The 18,163-nt window shown below is 49.3% G+C and overlaps 4 protein-coding genes across 7 annotated transcripts in view; 2 read left to right on the top strand and 2 right to left on the bottom strand.

The window, feature by feature from the left end:
- Window positions 1-400: 400 nt before the first annotated feature.
- LOC118513655 (nidogen) lies at window positions 401-6,503 on the bottom strand. Its single transcript, XM_036059741.1, has 9 exons — window positions 5,704-6,503; window positions 4,420-4,899; window positions 4,118-4,353; window positions 3,309-4,053; window positions 2,943-3,245; window positions 2,635-2,785; window positions 1,876-2,566; window positions 939-1,811; window positions 401-865 (listed from the first exon to the last, which is right to left on the bottom strand). The coding sequence occupies exons 1-9, from the start codon at window positions 5,899-5,901 to the stop codon at window positions 619-621; spliced, it is 3,924 nt and encodes a 1,307-aa protein (XP_035915634.1). The 5' UTR covers window positions 5,902-6,503; the 3' UTR covers window positions 401-618.
- Window positions 6,504-9,385: 2,882 nt separating this feature from the next.
- On the top strand, window positions 9,386-12,654 carry LOC118513657. Its single transcript, XM_036059743.1, has 4 exons — window positions 9,386-9,754; window positions 9,822-11,476; window positions 11,543-12,326; window positions 12,397-12,654. The coding sequence occupies exons 1-4, from the start codon at window positions 9,616-9,618 to the stop codon at window positions 12,603-12,605; spliced, it is 2,787 nt and encodes a 928-aa protein (XP_035915636.1). The 5' UTR covers window positions 9,386-9,615; the 3' UTR covers window positions 12,606-12,654.
- A 441-nt stretch (window positions 12,655-13,095) lies between these two features.
- On the bottom strand, window positions 13,096-15,010 carry LOC118513660 (5'-AMP-activated protein kinase subunit beta-2). The gene is made up of 3 exons (XM_036059754.1): window positions 14,232-15,010; window positions 13,903-14,133; window positions 13,096-13,837 (listed from the first exon to the last, which is right to left on the bottom strand). The coding sequence occupies exons 1-3, from the start codon at window positions 14,739-14,741 to the stop codon at window positions 13,691-13,693; spliced, it is 888 nt and encodes a 295-aa protein (XP_035915647.1). The 5' UTR covers window positions 14,742-15,010; the 3' UTR covers window positions 13,096-13,690.
- A 64-nt stretch (window positions 15,011-15,074) lies between these two features.
- The window catches only part of LOC118513658 (transcriptional regulator ovo-like), a 54,032-nt gene continuing 50,943 nt past the window's right edge, over window positions 15,075-18,163 (top strand). Inside the window, exons 1-2 of one of the 4 annotated variants that reach the window (XM_036059747.1) lie at window positions 15,075-15,301; window positions 15,681-16,370. The gene's annotated coding sequence lies outside the window, so the exon portion shown is untranslated. Of the gene's footprint in view, window positions 15,302-15,423; window positions 15,561-15,667; window positions 16,371-18,163 lie in introns of those variants that run through there. The other 3 variants (XR_004906500.1, XM_036059748.1, XM_036059750.1) reach the window with 3 other exon arrangements.

Raw genomic sequence — 18,163 nt, 5'->3', positions numbered from 1 at the left:
TTGATTTTTTTCAGTAATTTCCAGCAACATCTTTCAACCGCACCCTGACAGTACTCTCTCGCTCAGCAGCAAAACAAACGATGACAGCTCGAGCGCTGTTGTTGCTGTTGTTGTTGTTGTCTTGTTTCAGCAAAAGGCGATCGAACGTTTATTGGAATTCTCTGATCAGTTGGTGTTTTAAATTTTTGAAAAATATTTCAAACGAATATGATCCTGCAAACCATCCAACAAGCTGATCTTCCGAGGCAATCTTCTCAAGGTAATTCTGCATTTACGGCTTAATATCGGTGCACAAAACACAATAACGAAGGCGAACAAGAGACGCAGCAACTTTACCAGGCTGATTACGCTTCGCAAAAAATTATTAAGAAAGCCCCATTTCCCAAAAGCTCCACTGCACTTCGATTCTCCCTCATTAATTTGGTGTAGTTTATTGGACTTTAATGCACATTTTAATCGATACTTTTTTGCGATGCCCGCAAAGAAGTTTTTCGTGTTGTGAAAGCTCTAACCTACTGTTTTTGTAAGCTAATTTGCTCGGTTTAAAAAAATCAAACGGAAAAAACCCACTACTGGCAGTGTGCAGAAGACAAACGTGCCTGCTTATTCGCTAGTCCTTTAGTAGTCTAGTATGACGTCGTTGCAGTTGCGGACGCATTTGCAGCTACGGCCGGAAGGTGCGCGCGGATTGATCAGACACAGCTTGTCCTCCGTACAGTCGCCATTGTTGATAACGCACGGGCTGTGGAACAGGGGGCATTTGTCCGTCACGGCGGTCATGCCGTACATGCGATGGTTGCCAAACACCGGCGAATTGATGGCCTTCTGGCGCACGCCGTACAGGTTGATGCTTTCGATCTTTTTCCTGTTAAAGCGAAAAAAGATGGCATGTTTAGATCGTTAGTAGTTGCCTCCACGAGACACGCGCCGACACTTACGTCTTCCAGTCCGTCCAGTAGAACAGATCGTCGGTAACGGCCAGCCCGAACGGATAGCTCAGATTGCTTGCAATCGTCCTTATCCCTTTGCTGTACGTATCGATACACTCGACCTTCTGCGTACCGGCATCGGCATAGCACAGCTCACCGCTTGCCATCGATACCTGGATGCTGTTCGGGAGCGCTACCTGCGGACTGCCCACCAGCAACTGTCGCTCGGTGCCGTCCAGATTGGACCACTCAATCTTTGGCCCGTCACGGTTCCAGTCCGACCAGTACAGCTTGCTCTGATGCGGATCGACCGCAATGCCGCGCGGATTAACCAGATACTTCGAAACGAGCACGGCACGCTGCTCCGGATTCTCCAAACTAGCCACCTCGATCGTGTCCTTTGCCGAATCGGTCCAGTAAAGGCGGCGCGAGATCCAATCGACCGCAACGCCCTCGGGCGACACAATGTCCTTGGTGATGAACGGTTTCTGGTCCGTACCGTCGTACTTGGCGCTAACGATCTGCTTGGCGTGAATATCACTCCAGTAGATGCGACCCTCGGCACAATCACGATCCAGCCCGATCGACATGAGCGCCATCGTGACGGGGTAACCTTGCCCACCGTTAAGCGGTACGCGAATGTTTGCCACACCTTGGCTAATGAGCAGGAATCCATCATCTAGCCGGTGGGCCGTATTGCAGACCGAACCGTTACCGATGAACCCATCGTTGCAGATACACTGGTACCCGTTGGTGGTCGATTCGCAGCGTGCGTTCTGGTCGCAAAGGCTCGGAATGTTGGCACAGTTGCGTTCCGGGGTGCAGACAAATCCATCGCCAAAGAAGCCCTGGTTGCACGTACACTCGTACGTCGATTGATCTCTGATAAGAATTGAAAGAATATGATCAAGCCGCCAGTAAATATCCCCAACTGACCCAATCTCACCTGTAACTCGGCACACAGGAAGCGTGCAGTCCACAGTTGTTGCGCACATTGCACGGCGGTGGAATCGATCGGCACTGGGACACTCCATCCCCGATGTACCCAGCCGGACAGTGGCAGTAGGGAATTTTCTGTACCGGATCAACCACACACATCGCGTTCTCGGCACAGTACGCACCACCGCAAGATCCGGCCCGCACGCAAAAGTCCGACAGATCCCGTTCGAACCCTTCCTGGCAAACGCACAGTCCAGCCTGACATTCTGAGTTCATACCGCAATCATCATCGACGGCACATTCCGGCGCTAGATGACACGTGCGCCCGTCACCTTCGTAGCCCTTATTACACGAGCAGACGGACATCTTCAAATCGAGCACATAATTGCAGGACGCATGAATGTCACAGATTTCCTCATCGTCCTGGCAGGACACTTCCTTCTCCACGCACGTATACCCATTGCCGTCGTACCCGGGATTGCAGATACACTCGTACCGGTACACGTTGTCACGCCACTCACAGTTTGCGTGTGGGCTGCAGTTGTTTTCCACCTCGCAGGAAGGCATGTTGACGGCGAGCGCTTCCTCCTCCGGATCCAGCGGAACGCGTCGGCAGATCTGATTGAACGCGTACTCAATCAGCGTGTAGCCGGTAGGGCACGTACAGCCCAGAATCGTACAGAACGGTGCAATCTCTTCTGCAAAATGCGCATGCAGAAGAGGAAATGAGTTGCCTAATTTTACACCACATTAGTCCCACACTTACCCTCCTCGACGTACGCTTCCTTGACGCAAGCCTCGCCATTCCACACGCTTTCCGAATCGCAAAGAGCCTCACAGTACGTGACGCCATCGCCTTCGTAGCCGGACCGACACTGGCACTGACCCTCGACACATTCTGCATAGTCCGCACAGCGCTAGAAATGAAGTACCGATTAGCGAAAAGGCGTCACACATAAAATCCGGACCGTTTCCCCGTAGTGAGGACTGACTATCCCACTACATGGTATCGTTAAGCCTAGTATGCCAGAAATGGCAGGCATGACCTAAGAGGTCGTTATCTCTCAAACCTACCTCACACTGGTACGGTTCTTCCTGGTTCGGGTCACTGTCCACCTCGTTGTAACTACCGTACCCGGGCGGTGTCGACACGGTGTACGAGGAAGAGGTCGGTTGACTGTGGCCGGTGAATTTATCACACTGGTAGCCATTGCCCTCGTAGCCTGGGTTGCAGCGGCAACTATAACCGCCCGGTTCGTTGTAGCACTGGGCGTTTTCGTCACAGATGTTAACTCCTGCACACTCGTCGATGTCTACGCAGTTGATGCGGTCGCTATTACCGTAAGGCACATAGGTGAATCCGTTCTTGCAGTTGCACTGGAAAGCGGAACAGATTTAGCTCCTAACGGAAGCTTGGGAAAAGAGCAGGAGCATACATACATCGAACGTATCATCCGGTTTCGGCACGCAAACCGTATTATCGCCACAGTTGGCCTCATCGCACGGGTTGAACTGATCGCCCACCACCATCTTGCTGAGCATGCCCATCCGAACGGCACGCTCCCGAGGCTCGTAGCCCAGATTTATGCGACTAATCTTCAGCATGCCCTCATCCTTGCCCGCATTAGCGTCCTCATTGCCACGGCAGCCCTCGTACGTGATGTCCTGATACAGCGTGAACGAAACGTTGCGTGCCTGTGACTCCACGCGGAACGTGTGCGAGGATACGGCCTGCAGTCGTCCCCTTCCCGACCGCCGGAACGAAACGGAATAATCATCCAGCTGGAGCTTCTCCAGCGCCGGCACTACGGGCAACTGTCCGGAAAGGTTCACATCCAGCGCCAGCTGATCCCAAACGTTCAACCCACTGTACTGTTGGTTGATGTGAAACATTTCACCCGTCGCGAACTGGAGCGTGCTGGTGTGATTAAACTTGCCACCGGTCAGCTGGTACCCGTTAATGGTCGCTCCCAAAGGTTTGGCGAACAGCCACGCAATCGTCCCACCGAGGATGTGTGTCAGCTGCAGGTTCGTACCCATCTGCTCCTCGAGCGGACTGATCGCGGTGTACGTTCTACCGTCCGCCATTACGATGTACGACTGGAGCTGGGTGTCGAGGACTTCCCCATTCACAGTGCCGAGCACCTTACCGGCCACCCGAAGCGGTATGTCGCTCTTGACGCAACTATGTCGAAGAGGAAGCTTTTAAGAAATCGTGCGCAAGTATAGGGTCCCGACGAAAAACCTACCTGAATCCATTGCCATAATAGCCGGGTTTGCACTGGCAGCAGAATCCCCAGTTGCTGTTCACGCAGGACGCTGCCGAATGGCACTTGTAGCGACCACCGTCCGTACAGCTGCGCGGTTCGCTCGGTTCACGCTGCTGGTCCGGTTGCTCTACGTTCCCCTCCGGAGCCAGAGGTCCCACTCGATACAGCCACAGGCCTGGTTGGTTGATGTTGGACGAAATGCTCAAATGGCGTACCTGGGAAAACAGCAACACAATGCACCTTAATCTCTTCCTTTAGTGCTGGAGCTGCCCAAAACGTACATTATCGGTACCGGACCCTGGCAGCGCGTACGTCCGATCGTCTTCCGCAGCAAATCCAGCCTGTGCCCGCACATCCGGCAGTCCACTGTCGCCAGTATCGCCCTGAATCCAGTTAATGCCATCCTCCGGATACAGGAACTGCACGAACGTATCAGCCGCACCCTGTATGATCGCTACCTGGAACGAGTTGAGCACATCGTTCTTGAGGGCGAAGTGGCCCACATGCTCCCAGGTCGCCACAAACACTTGCTCCGCTTCAAAGTCCACGTGGTTGCTGAAGCTGGTGTGCACCAGCATCGTCGTATGGTGCAGCAGGGCAGGATTGCGTGACTTGAAGTACACAATCGTAGCCGTATCGTTCGGCAGCGTAGTGTCCACATTGGCATAGAACGGAGCGATCAATGGATTGCCGAGCGGGAAGGGTAAGTTCAGGAAGCCTACCAACTCCCCACCGAAGGACAGTATGCCGTTGGTGTTGATCTGGTGTGGAAAGGAAAGCGGTACAGAACCATAAATCATTTCGCAGTTAATTCGCTCTCGACCACAACGGACTCGATTCATTCGGTTGCGGAGGATAGGGATGGGGTTGCGCCAGCTTATCGCCATCTTCAGCTAGACCATTGTTCCATGAGCCCATGCCATGTGCATTTGTCTCCGGGAGAGTACCCGAGCACCGAGCACATTTATGTAACGTAAAGTCGTTATTTTTACCAACCAATTGCTAATGTTTGCCGTATTTACCACCGGCGTTTGGAGTGCTGTCCAGCGCTGCTGATAAGAGAAAGCGGACAGCTTCGGACGAGCGGTGAAGATGATTCGCCAGATCACACTTTTCTCGGTGCGAAACAATTTCGCTAAGCGCTTTCGCGTTCCATACCGGCCCGGAATTGTGCGTCAAGGGCGTACAACTTAAACGTTAGTATGTCCGAGAACATACTAATGGGGAGGATAAGAGAGAGAGAGTCATCTTCCTTCCTTTCTTGAAGCAATAATGGCTAACTACGGTAGGAAAGTGTTAGCTATTTAATACAAAACTGCTGACCGATCGTTTTACAACGGTGATCAATGCTTGAAAGAAAGATCCGCTGTGGTCCGGTGGTGGTGAATCTTCCAACAACGGCTTCTTTCGCTACACTCGACGATCGCCATTAAAGTCTGTTGATAACCCGCCCATAGCAGAGGCTCCTGATTGCTGATTCTTTCCTGCCAACTATCAACATGGCCAACATGCCCCAACCCGAGCCGTTTGAAGCAAACGGAGTTCAAAAACACACACACACTTACGTAAACGCGGTCGTATTTTTCATTGTAGAAGTACGCTGGCATGTCCAGATCCATGTACTGGAACTCTTCATCGCCACGGGGCAGCACCTCGCTAGCCTCATCCATGTAGCTGTAAAGATCGCGCGGATCTACCGCCAGGACGAACGACGGCAGCAGCACACCGATCGCTAGCAGCACCATCACACGCTTGTTGCACATTTTGGAATTGTTTGGGGGGCTCGGAAAACCCGTCACACGAGAGCTCACTAGGGCACAGAAATGGTGTCTTCTTGTGCGGGAAGGAATCCGTTAACGGTTAAATCCGTTCGGGAAACATTCGAGATAATCCGGATCGGTTGTTCCACAGACCGCTGGCAACTTATAGACACACGGCCAAACGCACACAAATCAACTTCCTGCTATTTCCCAATCAGTGTTTTTCTAAATCACTTTCGATCTCTTTGTCGTCACCACCGCGGTGCTTATCACTGCTGGCCTACCGCCTCCAGGATCTGTCTCCCGTACACAGCGCAACGGCGCACCAGGATCTCGAGAGGTTGCCGCCTGTCTACAGCACCGTTATCAGAGGCAAACAGACAGACACACTGTGCCTTCATTCATAATCTCTATCGCACACACTTGGGCTGCTGCCGGGAACGACACACGGGCACACACTCAAAACACAGCTTTCCCAGGACGGCCAATGACTGGCGGGCATCGTTTCGGCCGATGCTGACTAGCTGACTACCACACGTCCAAACCAAACCGCAGCAGAAAGAGGAGGATTCACGTCCGCACCGGGCAAGATTCCGAACAAGACTGACTGAGTGTCGTTCTGGATGCTGGATCTCCTCCGTGCGGTACTCGCCTCGCAGGCCCGAAGTTTAATGGATCGCGACTGCGTAGCATCTGGGCGACCGCGCGCGCACCGTCCCTACACGACGATCCTCCGAGGGAAGCGTGCCGTTTATCAATGCTGCTGTATGCTTTGACTCACCGCGCGACGATCGTGGTCGGCAGTTTTGGTCAAGAACAAAGTGTCTCGGGGAGGATTGATGTACGTTACGAAATGTTTGAAGCATTTACATAACCTATAACAACCATTTTTGGGTACGGACGCTGGGATGCGAGTCCCATGGGATGTGCTGCCTGAAACTGCCTACTGGAGAGGTCCTACTGGTAGTCCGTTCCGAAATATCAATTAATATCAATTGGTAGTATACGCTGAGACAGCTAGCCTGATTGATACCGACGTTCGAATCTTGTGAAGGCGAGGAACCTTGCCATCGGAATTTAGATACATGGACGGGCATGGGGATGTATCAATGGCTATTGACGGACCTGTCTGTCTACCCTCATGCGCGATCGTCTGGGCCAACTGTGACGCCTCCGTATCCGTATCCACTCTTCTGCTGGTGACAATTAAAGCTAATAAATATAACTGCGTGTAAACTTCAATTAATACCAAGTGTATATTAATGATCTCTCTCTCTCTCCGGTTCGCTTCCCTGTTCTCCTCCAGATTCTTCCCCCGGCAAGAACATGCGTACGTACGTGCGTGTGACTCGGGAACCGCAATCGCGTAAACGCACTGTCGGTGACGCAAAGCGGTACCGCTGTCCACGGTTATGAAACCGAGTGCCGCACATCAATTGAGCTGGCCGGGGTGGAGCATCTTCCAGCCGCAAGTAGGGTCCACCGTCGACCGCAGTGTCAGGGTAAATGAATTTTAATTTATATGAAATTTTGGCCAGACGACGGAGGAGAGTGTCTGAGAGCGTGGAAGGTGATGTTGAGCGAAATTCAGATCTTCAGGCGCGCCTTTGGAAGCGCGGTGGCTTCGCTCGACTGTCACATGCAGTCGGAGCTGAAGAGGATGGCTCGGTGCTGGTAGAGTAGAGCACTGCACGAAGGGTGCAAAAAAGGGGCCTTTTCGAAAAACGGGAAGCTACGCTGCATGCCACGGCTATGCACGCACCAGCTGACAAGGGGATCGACGTTTCTAATTTTGTGAAGAAGCAATTTTCGTGGACATGAATAATTAAAAACATGTGTCTATTCGACGTTCCTGCACTGCGCTGCACAGAAGATGCATCACACGCCAGTGCGGAAGAGTGTGGTTGAGCTTGGGAGAGTCTTACATGTTTATTTATGGGTTTATGTGGTGCCATTGCGGGTGAACGAAGGAACGGGCAAATGTATGATATACGAGGCAGCTCAACATTAAACGCAAGTATCGTACCACAACGTATCACTTTGATCACGTGCGTTTTACTACCGCGCGACCCGGTGACTGAGCACTCAATTGATGTATTCGTGTGTCAGGGAGTCGGCTAATAAACCTATTAGGAGTGTGTGCTGTGTCGGTAAACAGTAACTGGTACGAATTTTGGGGCGGCTTGCTTACATTGTGCTGTGTGCTAATGCTGCTCTTGCTTAACTATGTGGCATACGCTGGGGATGCACTTTACGGTTTTATGGTGCAGTAGAGGAATTTGATCTATTTAGAATACCTTCAACGCATCAATGTCTGGCAGCAATGTGAAATAATATATTGACATGCTTTCCCATCGGACAACGCGGTACAGGGTGAAGAATTTGCTTGGCCCAAATTCGCCAGACGTCCATATTCTCTTGAATAGAAGATCAACACGTGTAGCAGTGATGCATTTGAATCAAGTGAAAATCGATGTTTGACTCAAACCTTTAATATCGTCTGTACTGAAAGGAAATAGATAGGAAATAGGGTTCAACTTTTAAATAACATTTAAAAATACAATTCGCAGTTCGTAGCGTCTTCAGTTTTTTTGTGAGGCCTTAAAGATCAGTCGATTCGCTCTGATACGGTCAACATTTTAGCTGGGGTTTTTGTTGTACGGTGCACATCATGTCCAGGATCTTTATCAACTTAGGGGCAGATGCATCAACTGTTTGCGGGCCGCTTAAGTCACCGTATCCTTGGACAATACCAAGACTGTTGGGTGGCCGAGATATGATACATACTGGCTATGTTTAGGAGACAATATTGCCAAGCCCAAATTAGCTAGCTATGATTTGTGGCCAGGCCAGTGCCTCACGATCTCCATCGTGGAAAGCGCTCACCGTACGAGCAAAGTTTTAAAACCAGTTACTCGATTGTTTCGGCAAAGTGACTGATATCTGTAAAATTTATATATTTAAATTTAAATGTGTGCTACATATGTACTATGTTGTAGAAAAAGTTGGGTGGATCGCTAGACAATTAGAGCGTCGCATAAACAGTTATTATAATTTGAATGCGTTAATTTTGAAGCGGTTCGATGGTCGAAGCGATAAAGGCGCCGGCAAGACTGAAGATCAATTCCCATCCAGAATTCTGCCTCTTCGTGCGCAGAACTGATTATCCGACTACTGACAAAATCAAGCTAGCTATAGCCTCAAATGATTGGCCGGGAACTCTCGAAATTGTAGAGCAGATGCTCAAGAAGAATAATTATCAATTTTTGTTTATACGATTATGCTAATATGACTGACGATCTAAAAACGGAGCAGCTATCCTCAATTTAGCTAAAATCGCCTTGCTATTTTATTTTTGCTAAAAACTTTCTGCTAAAACTCACCAGCGAAACGATAGCAATTTAGCTCACCTTTAGCAAGGCGCTGAAATATTTCATCCGTTTCACTCACACACACTCACGCACACACGCTTGACAGACACAGAGCGCGTTTGACAGCTGTAACAGAAAGCCGCCTCAAAACATCAACAAAACAGCACACAGCGTGCTGTTTTTAGCGCCTATCGCAATGTACCGAACGGCGGAAATCTCTGTGAAGCGAATCTATTGTTAATATTTAATTGTGTTGCGTTTGTGTATTGGAGAACGAAAACATGTTATAGATGTATATTGTTAGTTTGCTGTACGCTCGCGTTTGTAGTGCAAAACTGTGGCCAGCATGTCGAAACGGTCGGGATACTTTCAGCTGAAGCAACCGCTAGCCTCGAAGAAACCGAAACTCGACATCGAAATCATACCCAGCCAGCAGTACCATCCGGTGCAGCCCAGCACATCGAAAGCAAACAATGCACCGAATGGTACGCGTTCTTTCCGTTTTTCAGTGTACTTCCTGGCTGACTGTTTTAATCCGTCCATTGGTCCTAGGTGCCGCTCAAAGCTCGGTAGAAAACCTGTGGGACGATGACGACGATGATATCATTGTGCTTGCCTCGCAGGCCGTCGAAGCGTACGAGGCAGACATCACGTTCGGTAAGTTTAGTCGGAGCGTAAAGTCCAGCACGCAACGAACGACGGAAGTTGTCACGACCGGTCATAGCGGTGCCAAGGGCCCCGGCAAGGTACCGGACAAGCTGGTGGCGGAACTGTTTGCGGACGGGGAGGATGATCTGTTTTCGGAAAAGTTGGACGACAATTACCGCAATTTCGATAACGCAATCAACGACTACTTCAACAACAACGATGATGATTTCAATCTGGATGAGTTCCGGCAGCAGGAGCAGGCACCGCTGGTCGGTGGCAGGCGTGAGCCTGTTCCGCCTAAGCCCGTTAAGCTTGAGGAGGATTTTAAAGTACCACCCGCCCCACCACCGGTAGTGAAGCTGGAGGATGAACCAGTGGGAAAGTTGTTCCCGAAGCAGGAAGAAACACCTTCCACTTCACGGTTGGGAATGTTCCGGCCAAAAATACCTTCCGCTCAATCGTTTAAAGCCGCACCAACACCCACACCACCGGCTAAACCAGTGCCATCCGTACCACCGAAGGAAACTCAAACTCAGAAGCAAGAGCAAGCGAAAGACATTCAGGTAAAGTTTCTCACCAAGCACGTGGAACAGCTGGTCAAGAAGGTGGACAGCCTGCAGAAGGATTTTAACGAGGCGGTCGAAAAGGTGCAGGTAAAGGATGGCGAGGTGTCAATGCTGCGGTACGAGCTGAAAATGGTCAAAAGCACCAACGAGCAGCTCCGGCTGGAGAAGATCCGCGAGAAGGAAACGATCCAGAAGGAGTGGGTCGAAAAGATGAAGAATCTGGAGAAAACTATCTCGGCGCAGAAGGTGGAGAACGAATTTAAGGAGATGGAGATAATGAATCTAAAAACGAAGCGCCTAAACGCGACGCTACGCTGTGCGGACGTTCCGTCTGCTGCGGCACAACTAGACCCGGCGCCGGCTGTAACAGAGGATTGCTTCATACTGTCCGATATGATGCCGAAACTAGCGCTCACGGAACAGGCGGTGGATCAGTACGAAGCGTACCAGATCGATCCGCTGCTGTTCGCAAATCCAACCGACAGTTCCGCCCAAGGACGTAAGCTACGAAAGTATTCTCGAATCACCCGGAACGAGTTTGCGATTGCCGATCAGCTCGTGCTACTGCAAACGATCCTATCTCAGTTGCTAAGCAACGCGACCGCTTACGGTGTTGGGTCGGAAAGGATGCAACTGACGGCGGACAAGTACCCAATCGTAGCGATAGCAACGGAGAAAGCTTTGAACGAGATCGTACTGTACTGTCAACGGTTGGGACAGCAGAACGAAGCGGAACTAAGGGCCAGCGCGTCCGGACGGTCCAGTGAGCGAAGCGTCCAAGGACGGCAAAGGAGTAAGATGGAGCTGGCCACGCCGGTGAACATTTTCCAGCAGGAAAAACTGTTTGTCGGTGAGCAGGCGATCGTTATACGGCGTTTCCTAGCGCTCGTGGGCTTATATTGTAGAATATCGGATGAACTGGTAGTGGAGGGATTGCTGAAGAAGGGTCTCGTCTCACGACTGGCGGGTGATATAAAGAAAATCAGTAATGCTGTAAGTGTGTGTGGCAGCATACAATTCAAATCACTTTAATAATTAAATACCTTTTTATGATTTTAGAGCTTCCTGGTCGCACTTCACGGCATGATTACGGGTGCAGCAGCGCTACTGAACGGGATTAGCTTCCGTTCCCGAAGAATCAAACAGTACGGCAAAAATGGTCCCCAGCTGATCGAACTGTTCCGCTCGATCGTACTCTGTCAAACCGATGCACCATCCTCGCTGGTAGAACTGTCCGACTTTCTGCGCCGTTTATCACAGATCACGGACGGCGGCACCGCGAGCAAGCTGCTTAACCGTCTCTGCATCAGCCATCAGCCGGTCGAAAATCAACCGGGTCGTAAGCAGTATCGCTTGAAATCGATCAGTTTCTCACAGGAAACCTGCACACTGCAGATGTACGCCGCACTGCTGGAAGCATCCGTCCGGCATCACGTCCGGTACGAAGGATGGCAGTTGAAACCGTTGCTTAAAAACACCGAAAATACAATCCACTTCCTGCGCAATGTGTTGCTGCAGCCGGTCGGATGGATACAATCGTTTTACGACCGAAACGATCCGACCGGGTGTGAACTGTGCCACATCCGGACGGTGGCGGCATTCGTTGCGCTGCTGCACCGTGTGCTGCTGTGCTGGAATCAACGAACGGTCCGGGAAGAAGCGGACGTACGGAGCATCCAGCGAATCGCGCAACACGCGACGCTTCTGCTGTACGATCTGTTTCAGACGGCGTACCACAAGAAGCTGCTGCGGCTCGGTGGCCACACGGTGCGGTACCGTCTGCGGGCCGTGTACAATTGGCTAAAGATGTACGAGAAAGAGTTCCACTTCCTACACGTTCACAGTAAGTGAGACTTTTTGGTTGAATTTCATACGTTTCGGAGGTTAATTGTAAATTTTAAATCTTTTGCCAGGCATCACGCTCGGAATGCTCGATATGAGGCTGCTGATGAGCGATCCGTTACGATCCTCGCTCGAGACGGATGGTGAAGAATCGGAGCAAGAGAAGAAAGCGGGCACGAGTGAAGATGATCGTAAGAGCGACAGCAAAGCAATAGTGACCGAATTGTTTACCGGGTTTTTCGCTACGTACCACAGTAATAATGCAACCCTGTTAGAATAGAGAGTCATCCTCGCTCATGGTAGGTGGGGACGCTTTTTCGCTACCATTACGCCGTATCCTATTTTCTTCCGAAGGCGATGACAAACATCCGTGCCTATATGGGGTAACGTATTCAGCTGTTTATGAAGCATTAGAACTTAGCAGTCCTGTATGTCTCAATGTGGGGCTATCACGACTCCTCTCTGAGTAGTGAGACAAGTCTATATAAATGTTGCAGGCTGGGTTGTCTGGTACCTTTCTCATGACATATTCAATATAAAGATCATTGAAGAACGCTCCCAGATATGGAATCTTATTCTCGCACGCTGTTAAGAGACTTTCGTCTGTTTGGACAGAGTCCTTGTCTGCAATGTGTTCATTGTGAGCTCTCAGAGCTAGGGTTTGAGCCTATAAGTGGATGGCAACCAGCAGTCTTGCCTTGGTCCTGATACTTTTCCTTCCTCCATTTCCGTACCGCACTTTAGTAAATTCTCTAAAGACGAAGTCACTGTTTTAAATCAAGTTCATTTGTTTATGTGTTGGAAAAACTTTATTCTTGCTTTAACCGATACATCTCATATCCAGACACATTATTTACACGAAGATTCGTATTTGTAAGCCATCGTCATGGTTTGAACGGAAAGCATTTAAAAAAATATATATATGTATGATCTTCGCCAATTGCTATAACTGTTACGTCCCTTCGCTGTCTCTTCCGTCAATCTGATTTCTTCAGGCACGCAGCGTATTTTGTTTTTCCCTGACGAATCATATGTAATCTGACTGGTTTTTTCCTTCTCTAGTAACTACAAACTATGCAATATAATCAACAAACTGTGAGGAATAGAATACATTTAGCTTTTTTTGTTGTTTCTTGTGACCTCTGTTTTGGGGGGGTTCTTGCTCACAGCTATATCGTCACGGTTGTCCTTTCCGTTTTCCGTTTTCAAATCAACCATCTTGCGGTTGTGTGTGTATGGTGTGTTTCAGCTTTTTGGTTTGTCCCCCCATTGTCCCCTAGCTAATATGTTGTTCCAGCTTGTGTGTTTGCTGGAAAAGTATATGAAAATTCACCCACCCCATCACCTCCCTCCTCCCATTCGTGTCTAAATCGGTTTGTAAAGTAGTGTGGTTACGTATTTCTTCCGGTAGCGATGGGTCGCACTCAGCACCATTACACCGTCCTTGATCGATAGGGCGTACAGGTGGTTCAACATGACGTGATTCGGTTCGGGAAGAAGTGTTGGCTCGCACTGTGGGAAAGTGAGATTTGCGTTAGACGATTTGCGACCATTGCCACCAACAACCGATTGCTTACCGATAGTGGTGTGTCCTTGTTGAGAATGACCTGCAGCAGATGGGGCGGCAGTATCGGTGGTCCCGATTCCTTGCCCCACGGTCTGGCGGTCGGTATATCCTGGCCCCAGTCTTTCGATTCGTCCTTGCCCGTATCTTCGCTGTCCTTGGCCAGCGCCTGGAATACTTCAAAGTCGGACTGACGCACGGTCACGAGATTGTTCGTGAAGCCCGAATCATTTTCAACATTTTTCTACAAAACAAACAAGCACGGAAGGAGAAAAGTGGCTTAAGAGCGTAATCTTCAAATTGACCTTCAAGTGGCTGTGCGGCCATGCGGGAACAACGTACCAGCTTCGGATCATGCTTCCACTCGCCATCGACCAGAAACTTATACTGGTGGTCCCCTTCCGGGATGTTGATGATGGTGACAAAATCGGCGTGCGACTTCACCATCGGCAGCACCTTCCACTGCGAGAACGTGCCGCTGATGAACACCTGCTTGCCACCACCGTCCCACTTGAACACGGTCGGCAGTGTGGTCGATTGGGGTTCCTCTTCCTGCGGTCCGCCCGGACCACCACCCGCCCCACCCACTCCTGCAGGCATATCGGACGGTGTGGTACCCTCGGACATGGTGCTCGATCGTTTCCTCGGTTCGCGGGTAAACTCCGGATCCGGAACGGATTTGGAGTAACCGTACGGTTCCACCTCCTCCTCGGTTGCGTACGGGTACCCGTGGATGTGTGGCTTCCGGTCGAACACAAACGCCTGATCGTCCTTCATTGGTGAGCCAGGTATTGGATCATTGGATCCGGATTTATGGCGCTCGCGGGGTAAATTACTTCCTGCGTTTCCCATCTCTCGCTGTAGCAAAAAAAGGGGTCTCCCTCCCGGAGGTAGAAGCTGAGTCACACGCACGCAGCGAATAAAGTAAACACGGTGAAAAGCTTCACGAAGAAAACTGCGGGAAATTAATTTTTTACGCTAGGCTCGCCTTGTACTGTAACTTTTTTTTTTTTCTATTTTCTGTGTGTGTCTTTCTTTTGCGTGTTCTGCGTATTTTGGTCGAGAATGTTTTTGTGCAGAGCGCAGCGGATGACAGCTGTCAAAGGCGATGCATCTGAAAGCACGTACGCAGCCGGATTGGCGTATGCATGAAGCTTTCGATTTCGTCCATCAGATGGCCAGATAGTGTGTTGAAAGCACGTGTGGCAGTGTGTGCGTGTGATGATTGCCAGCTGTCAAACACGGTACGCACAGGCCCCAAACAAAACAAACGAAATCGGAAGAACTTGGCTTTGTGCGTGAATTTTCCAAACGTATTTGCGTTTTAATGCGTGTGTGATTGAAAGGACATTTCCCGCAAACGTACCCCGAACCGAATGTGTTTACCATTAGGATGAAAGTCACAGTGAAAAGTAAGTACCGACCGGATCACCATTTATGGCATCGTGTTTTAGTTGTTTTACCGTGCTTGTACGGTGCGTAAAGAACAGCTGAACGTGAAGGGTCACGCGCATCCCGGCAGCATGGAAAAGCGCCTTGTGAGGGAAAACTGTCATTCGGAAAAATCGCTCGATAGCAAGCGTGTGTGTGTGTGTACGCTAGGAGAAGCTGGGAAAGAGCTCCCGGTTGTAGTTCTCCCGTAGTGCAGGGTGAAGAAGGGAGCCAAAAGGGGTCAGGCTGATGTTTATCGATTTTCCTGTTCCGTAGTAGCGGTAGTCCTTGCGTCACGCGTTTTCCTCGCCGTAGCCTATAATGTTCCGTTTCTACGTTCATTTGTTCCGTTTCCGGTAGGTTGGATGGGTGTCGCTGTCTGGAAATGGTTGGCCAACGATGACAACTGCGGCATCTGTCGTATGGCGTTCGAGGGCTGCTGTCCGGATTGTGCACTGCCCGGTGACGATTGTCCGCTCGTGTGGGGTGCCTGCTCGCACTGCTTCCACATGCACTGCATCGTAAAGTGGCTCAACTCGCAGGCCAACCAGCAGTGCCCGATGTGTCGACAGGCGTGGAAATTTAACGACAAGTAGTGGAGGCCGGTGGCAAAAGGCGGGGGAGTTGCCGCGAAGGTGTCAACGTTAACGCGTTGATAATAATTGTAATCCCCGAAAGATAATGATTGCACGGACTAGTTTTGTAAGTAACATGGTGGTTGTCTAATCAGCAAACCGCAGTACCCGGACAGTAGTAGCAGTTGGAGGCAAGTGTTCACAAGCAGCGATACGGCAGTGCTGAGTGCAGTGCTCGATGTTGGCCATATAGAGTAGAATCCGTATTCAGGTGCGTTTCTGTTGTGTTTTTCTGGTGCTTAAAGTGAAGTGAAGTGCTGGTAGAAAAACGCCAGCGGGGCTATATTACGAAAAAGTGCTGTATTAGTGTGGTGGAGTACGGTTAAATATTCCAGAGCGTCCGTAAAGTGTCAATTCCAGCGTCCGCATTCCTAGAAGAATTCCAGCGGACATCAAAAGCAACTTTTTCTTGCAGGTAAGAATGTAAAATTTTCTATTTTCTATTTATAATTATAATTGTTTAAGTCTTTTTTTTTAGTATATGTAACGAAGAATGATGAATTCGCATTTAAATTTCGCTGTCTAAGACCCACCGTATTATACAACAGCACACAATTACAGTTGCATGCCTTGAGTGCAATGCTGAAGAGACGAGGCATTCTTACACGAATGGCCTGAAAATGCGAATTTCTTTCGCTAAACCACTAGCCCACACACACAAACACATGTGCTACAGCCGAAACTAGGTCCCAGGAGAGAGCGTCCGTTATCTAAGGGCCTCTGCGGCTTTGTTTTAAAAATAACAAAGAATGTGCATTGATGAGTGCACTCGTGTCGCAGTTTGGGTGCATACGGGTGCAATAGTTTGATGCTAAATTTTCGGACCAATCGTACGAAATGTTCCTTTTTTTAAGGAAGCAAACCAAGCTCCGGAGCGCTTTAAATTAGTCTAAACACTCTCGACACTTTCGATTAATTAGTTTTATTTATCGAGCGTGTGCCCTCTTTGCGAAGGAATGCGGCACAATAAATAATTTACCCACCCTGCCGACTGTGTATTGTGTATCACACAGCAAAAAACGCATATGGTGGCATAAAATTGCTACTTCCTTTCTTCCGTCCTTCCTTGTTATACCGTTGTTTTCAATGGTTTTAGGTGCAAATGGGGTGCAATATCGTAAAGCTGGTGTCGACGGGATCGTTGGTTTACAGGTTTTGTTTTGTTACATTTCCTATCGGCCTATTAGTGGGGAGGTGTGTGTGTGTGTGTGTGTGGCGCTTACCAGGGTGCATTTTATCGCCCGTGTGCACTCAGCTATTTGTGTGAATAATGGCCTAATAAAACTGTTCATTGAAGCTTTTGCTTCGACAACCTCTTGCCGGTGGGGGGATTTGCTTGCATTTGCAACACGATTTGCGCTTGTTATTAAAAGTTTTAAAAAACATTTGGCGTCACCGAATCAAAAAGCGATCAAAGGTTCGGCGATAGACGTGCCAAAAACAAGCTAGAACGCTTCAAACATTCCTCCAACAAAATAACTCTTGAAATAAAGAATTTGCAATTTGCCTTTCAGCATGACCATGAAGAACTTCTTTGATAGCTTTGAAACATCACTGTGCATTGGATCTAAGGGTCTTGAACTCTTGAACCTCACCCTAGATAGCTACATTCCAACATGGAATATTCAAGGACACTCAAACTCACTATGTGGTCTTTAGATTTTCAATGCTGTTTTAGGGTGTTCTAAATATCCACTTAGTACTGACAATAATTGATCATTGGAGAGGAATTCTGAAAATCAACCTCTACAATGTGTATCTTCTCAGACATCTCACCAGAAAACATGAATAACCCCAGACATTACATACTGCGGCGAAATATAGATGTTGTTCTAGGCAGAGAATAATCTATCATATGCTCTAGATTCTAGAACTGGGGTTTTTCGATGGTCATAGCATGACAGGAACGGATATCGAAACCCATCCGCGAATCCCAACCCCAGAACTATCTCTCGGGTACAACCAAGTCAAGGAAGCCAATAATATCAACGCACCAAATCTTGGCAAACCTAACTTCCTATCCTTTAACACGATTTGCGATGTTTGGTATGCTTATTGCTATTGAAAACAAAATTTGGGAGCACGCTAATCAATACGTCTCCATTTTTACAACCTCAAAATAGACACGATTGTTTGTGTCTGAAGCAACAAAACCCGTTGGATAAACATCGAATCAAAAAGCGTTTGACGATTTGGTGACGTGCCGAC

This window comes from Anopheles stephensi, chromosome 3 (genome assembly GCF_013141755.1).
Source record: "Anopheles stephensi strain Indian chromosome 3, UCI_ANSTEP_V1.0, whole genome shotgun sequence".
NCBI lineage: Eukaryota > Metazoa > Arthropoda > Insecta > Diptera > Culicidae > Anopheles > Anopheles stephensi.
Note: the sequence above shows the minus strand (reverse complement) of the source record. Positions and strands in the feature narration are given on the sequence as shown.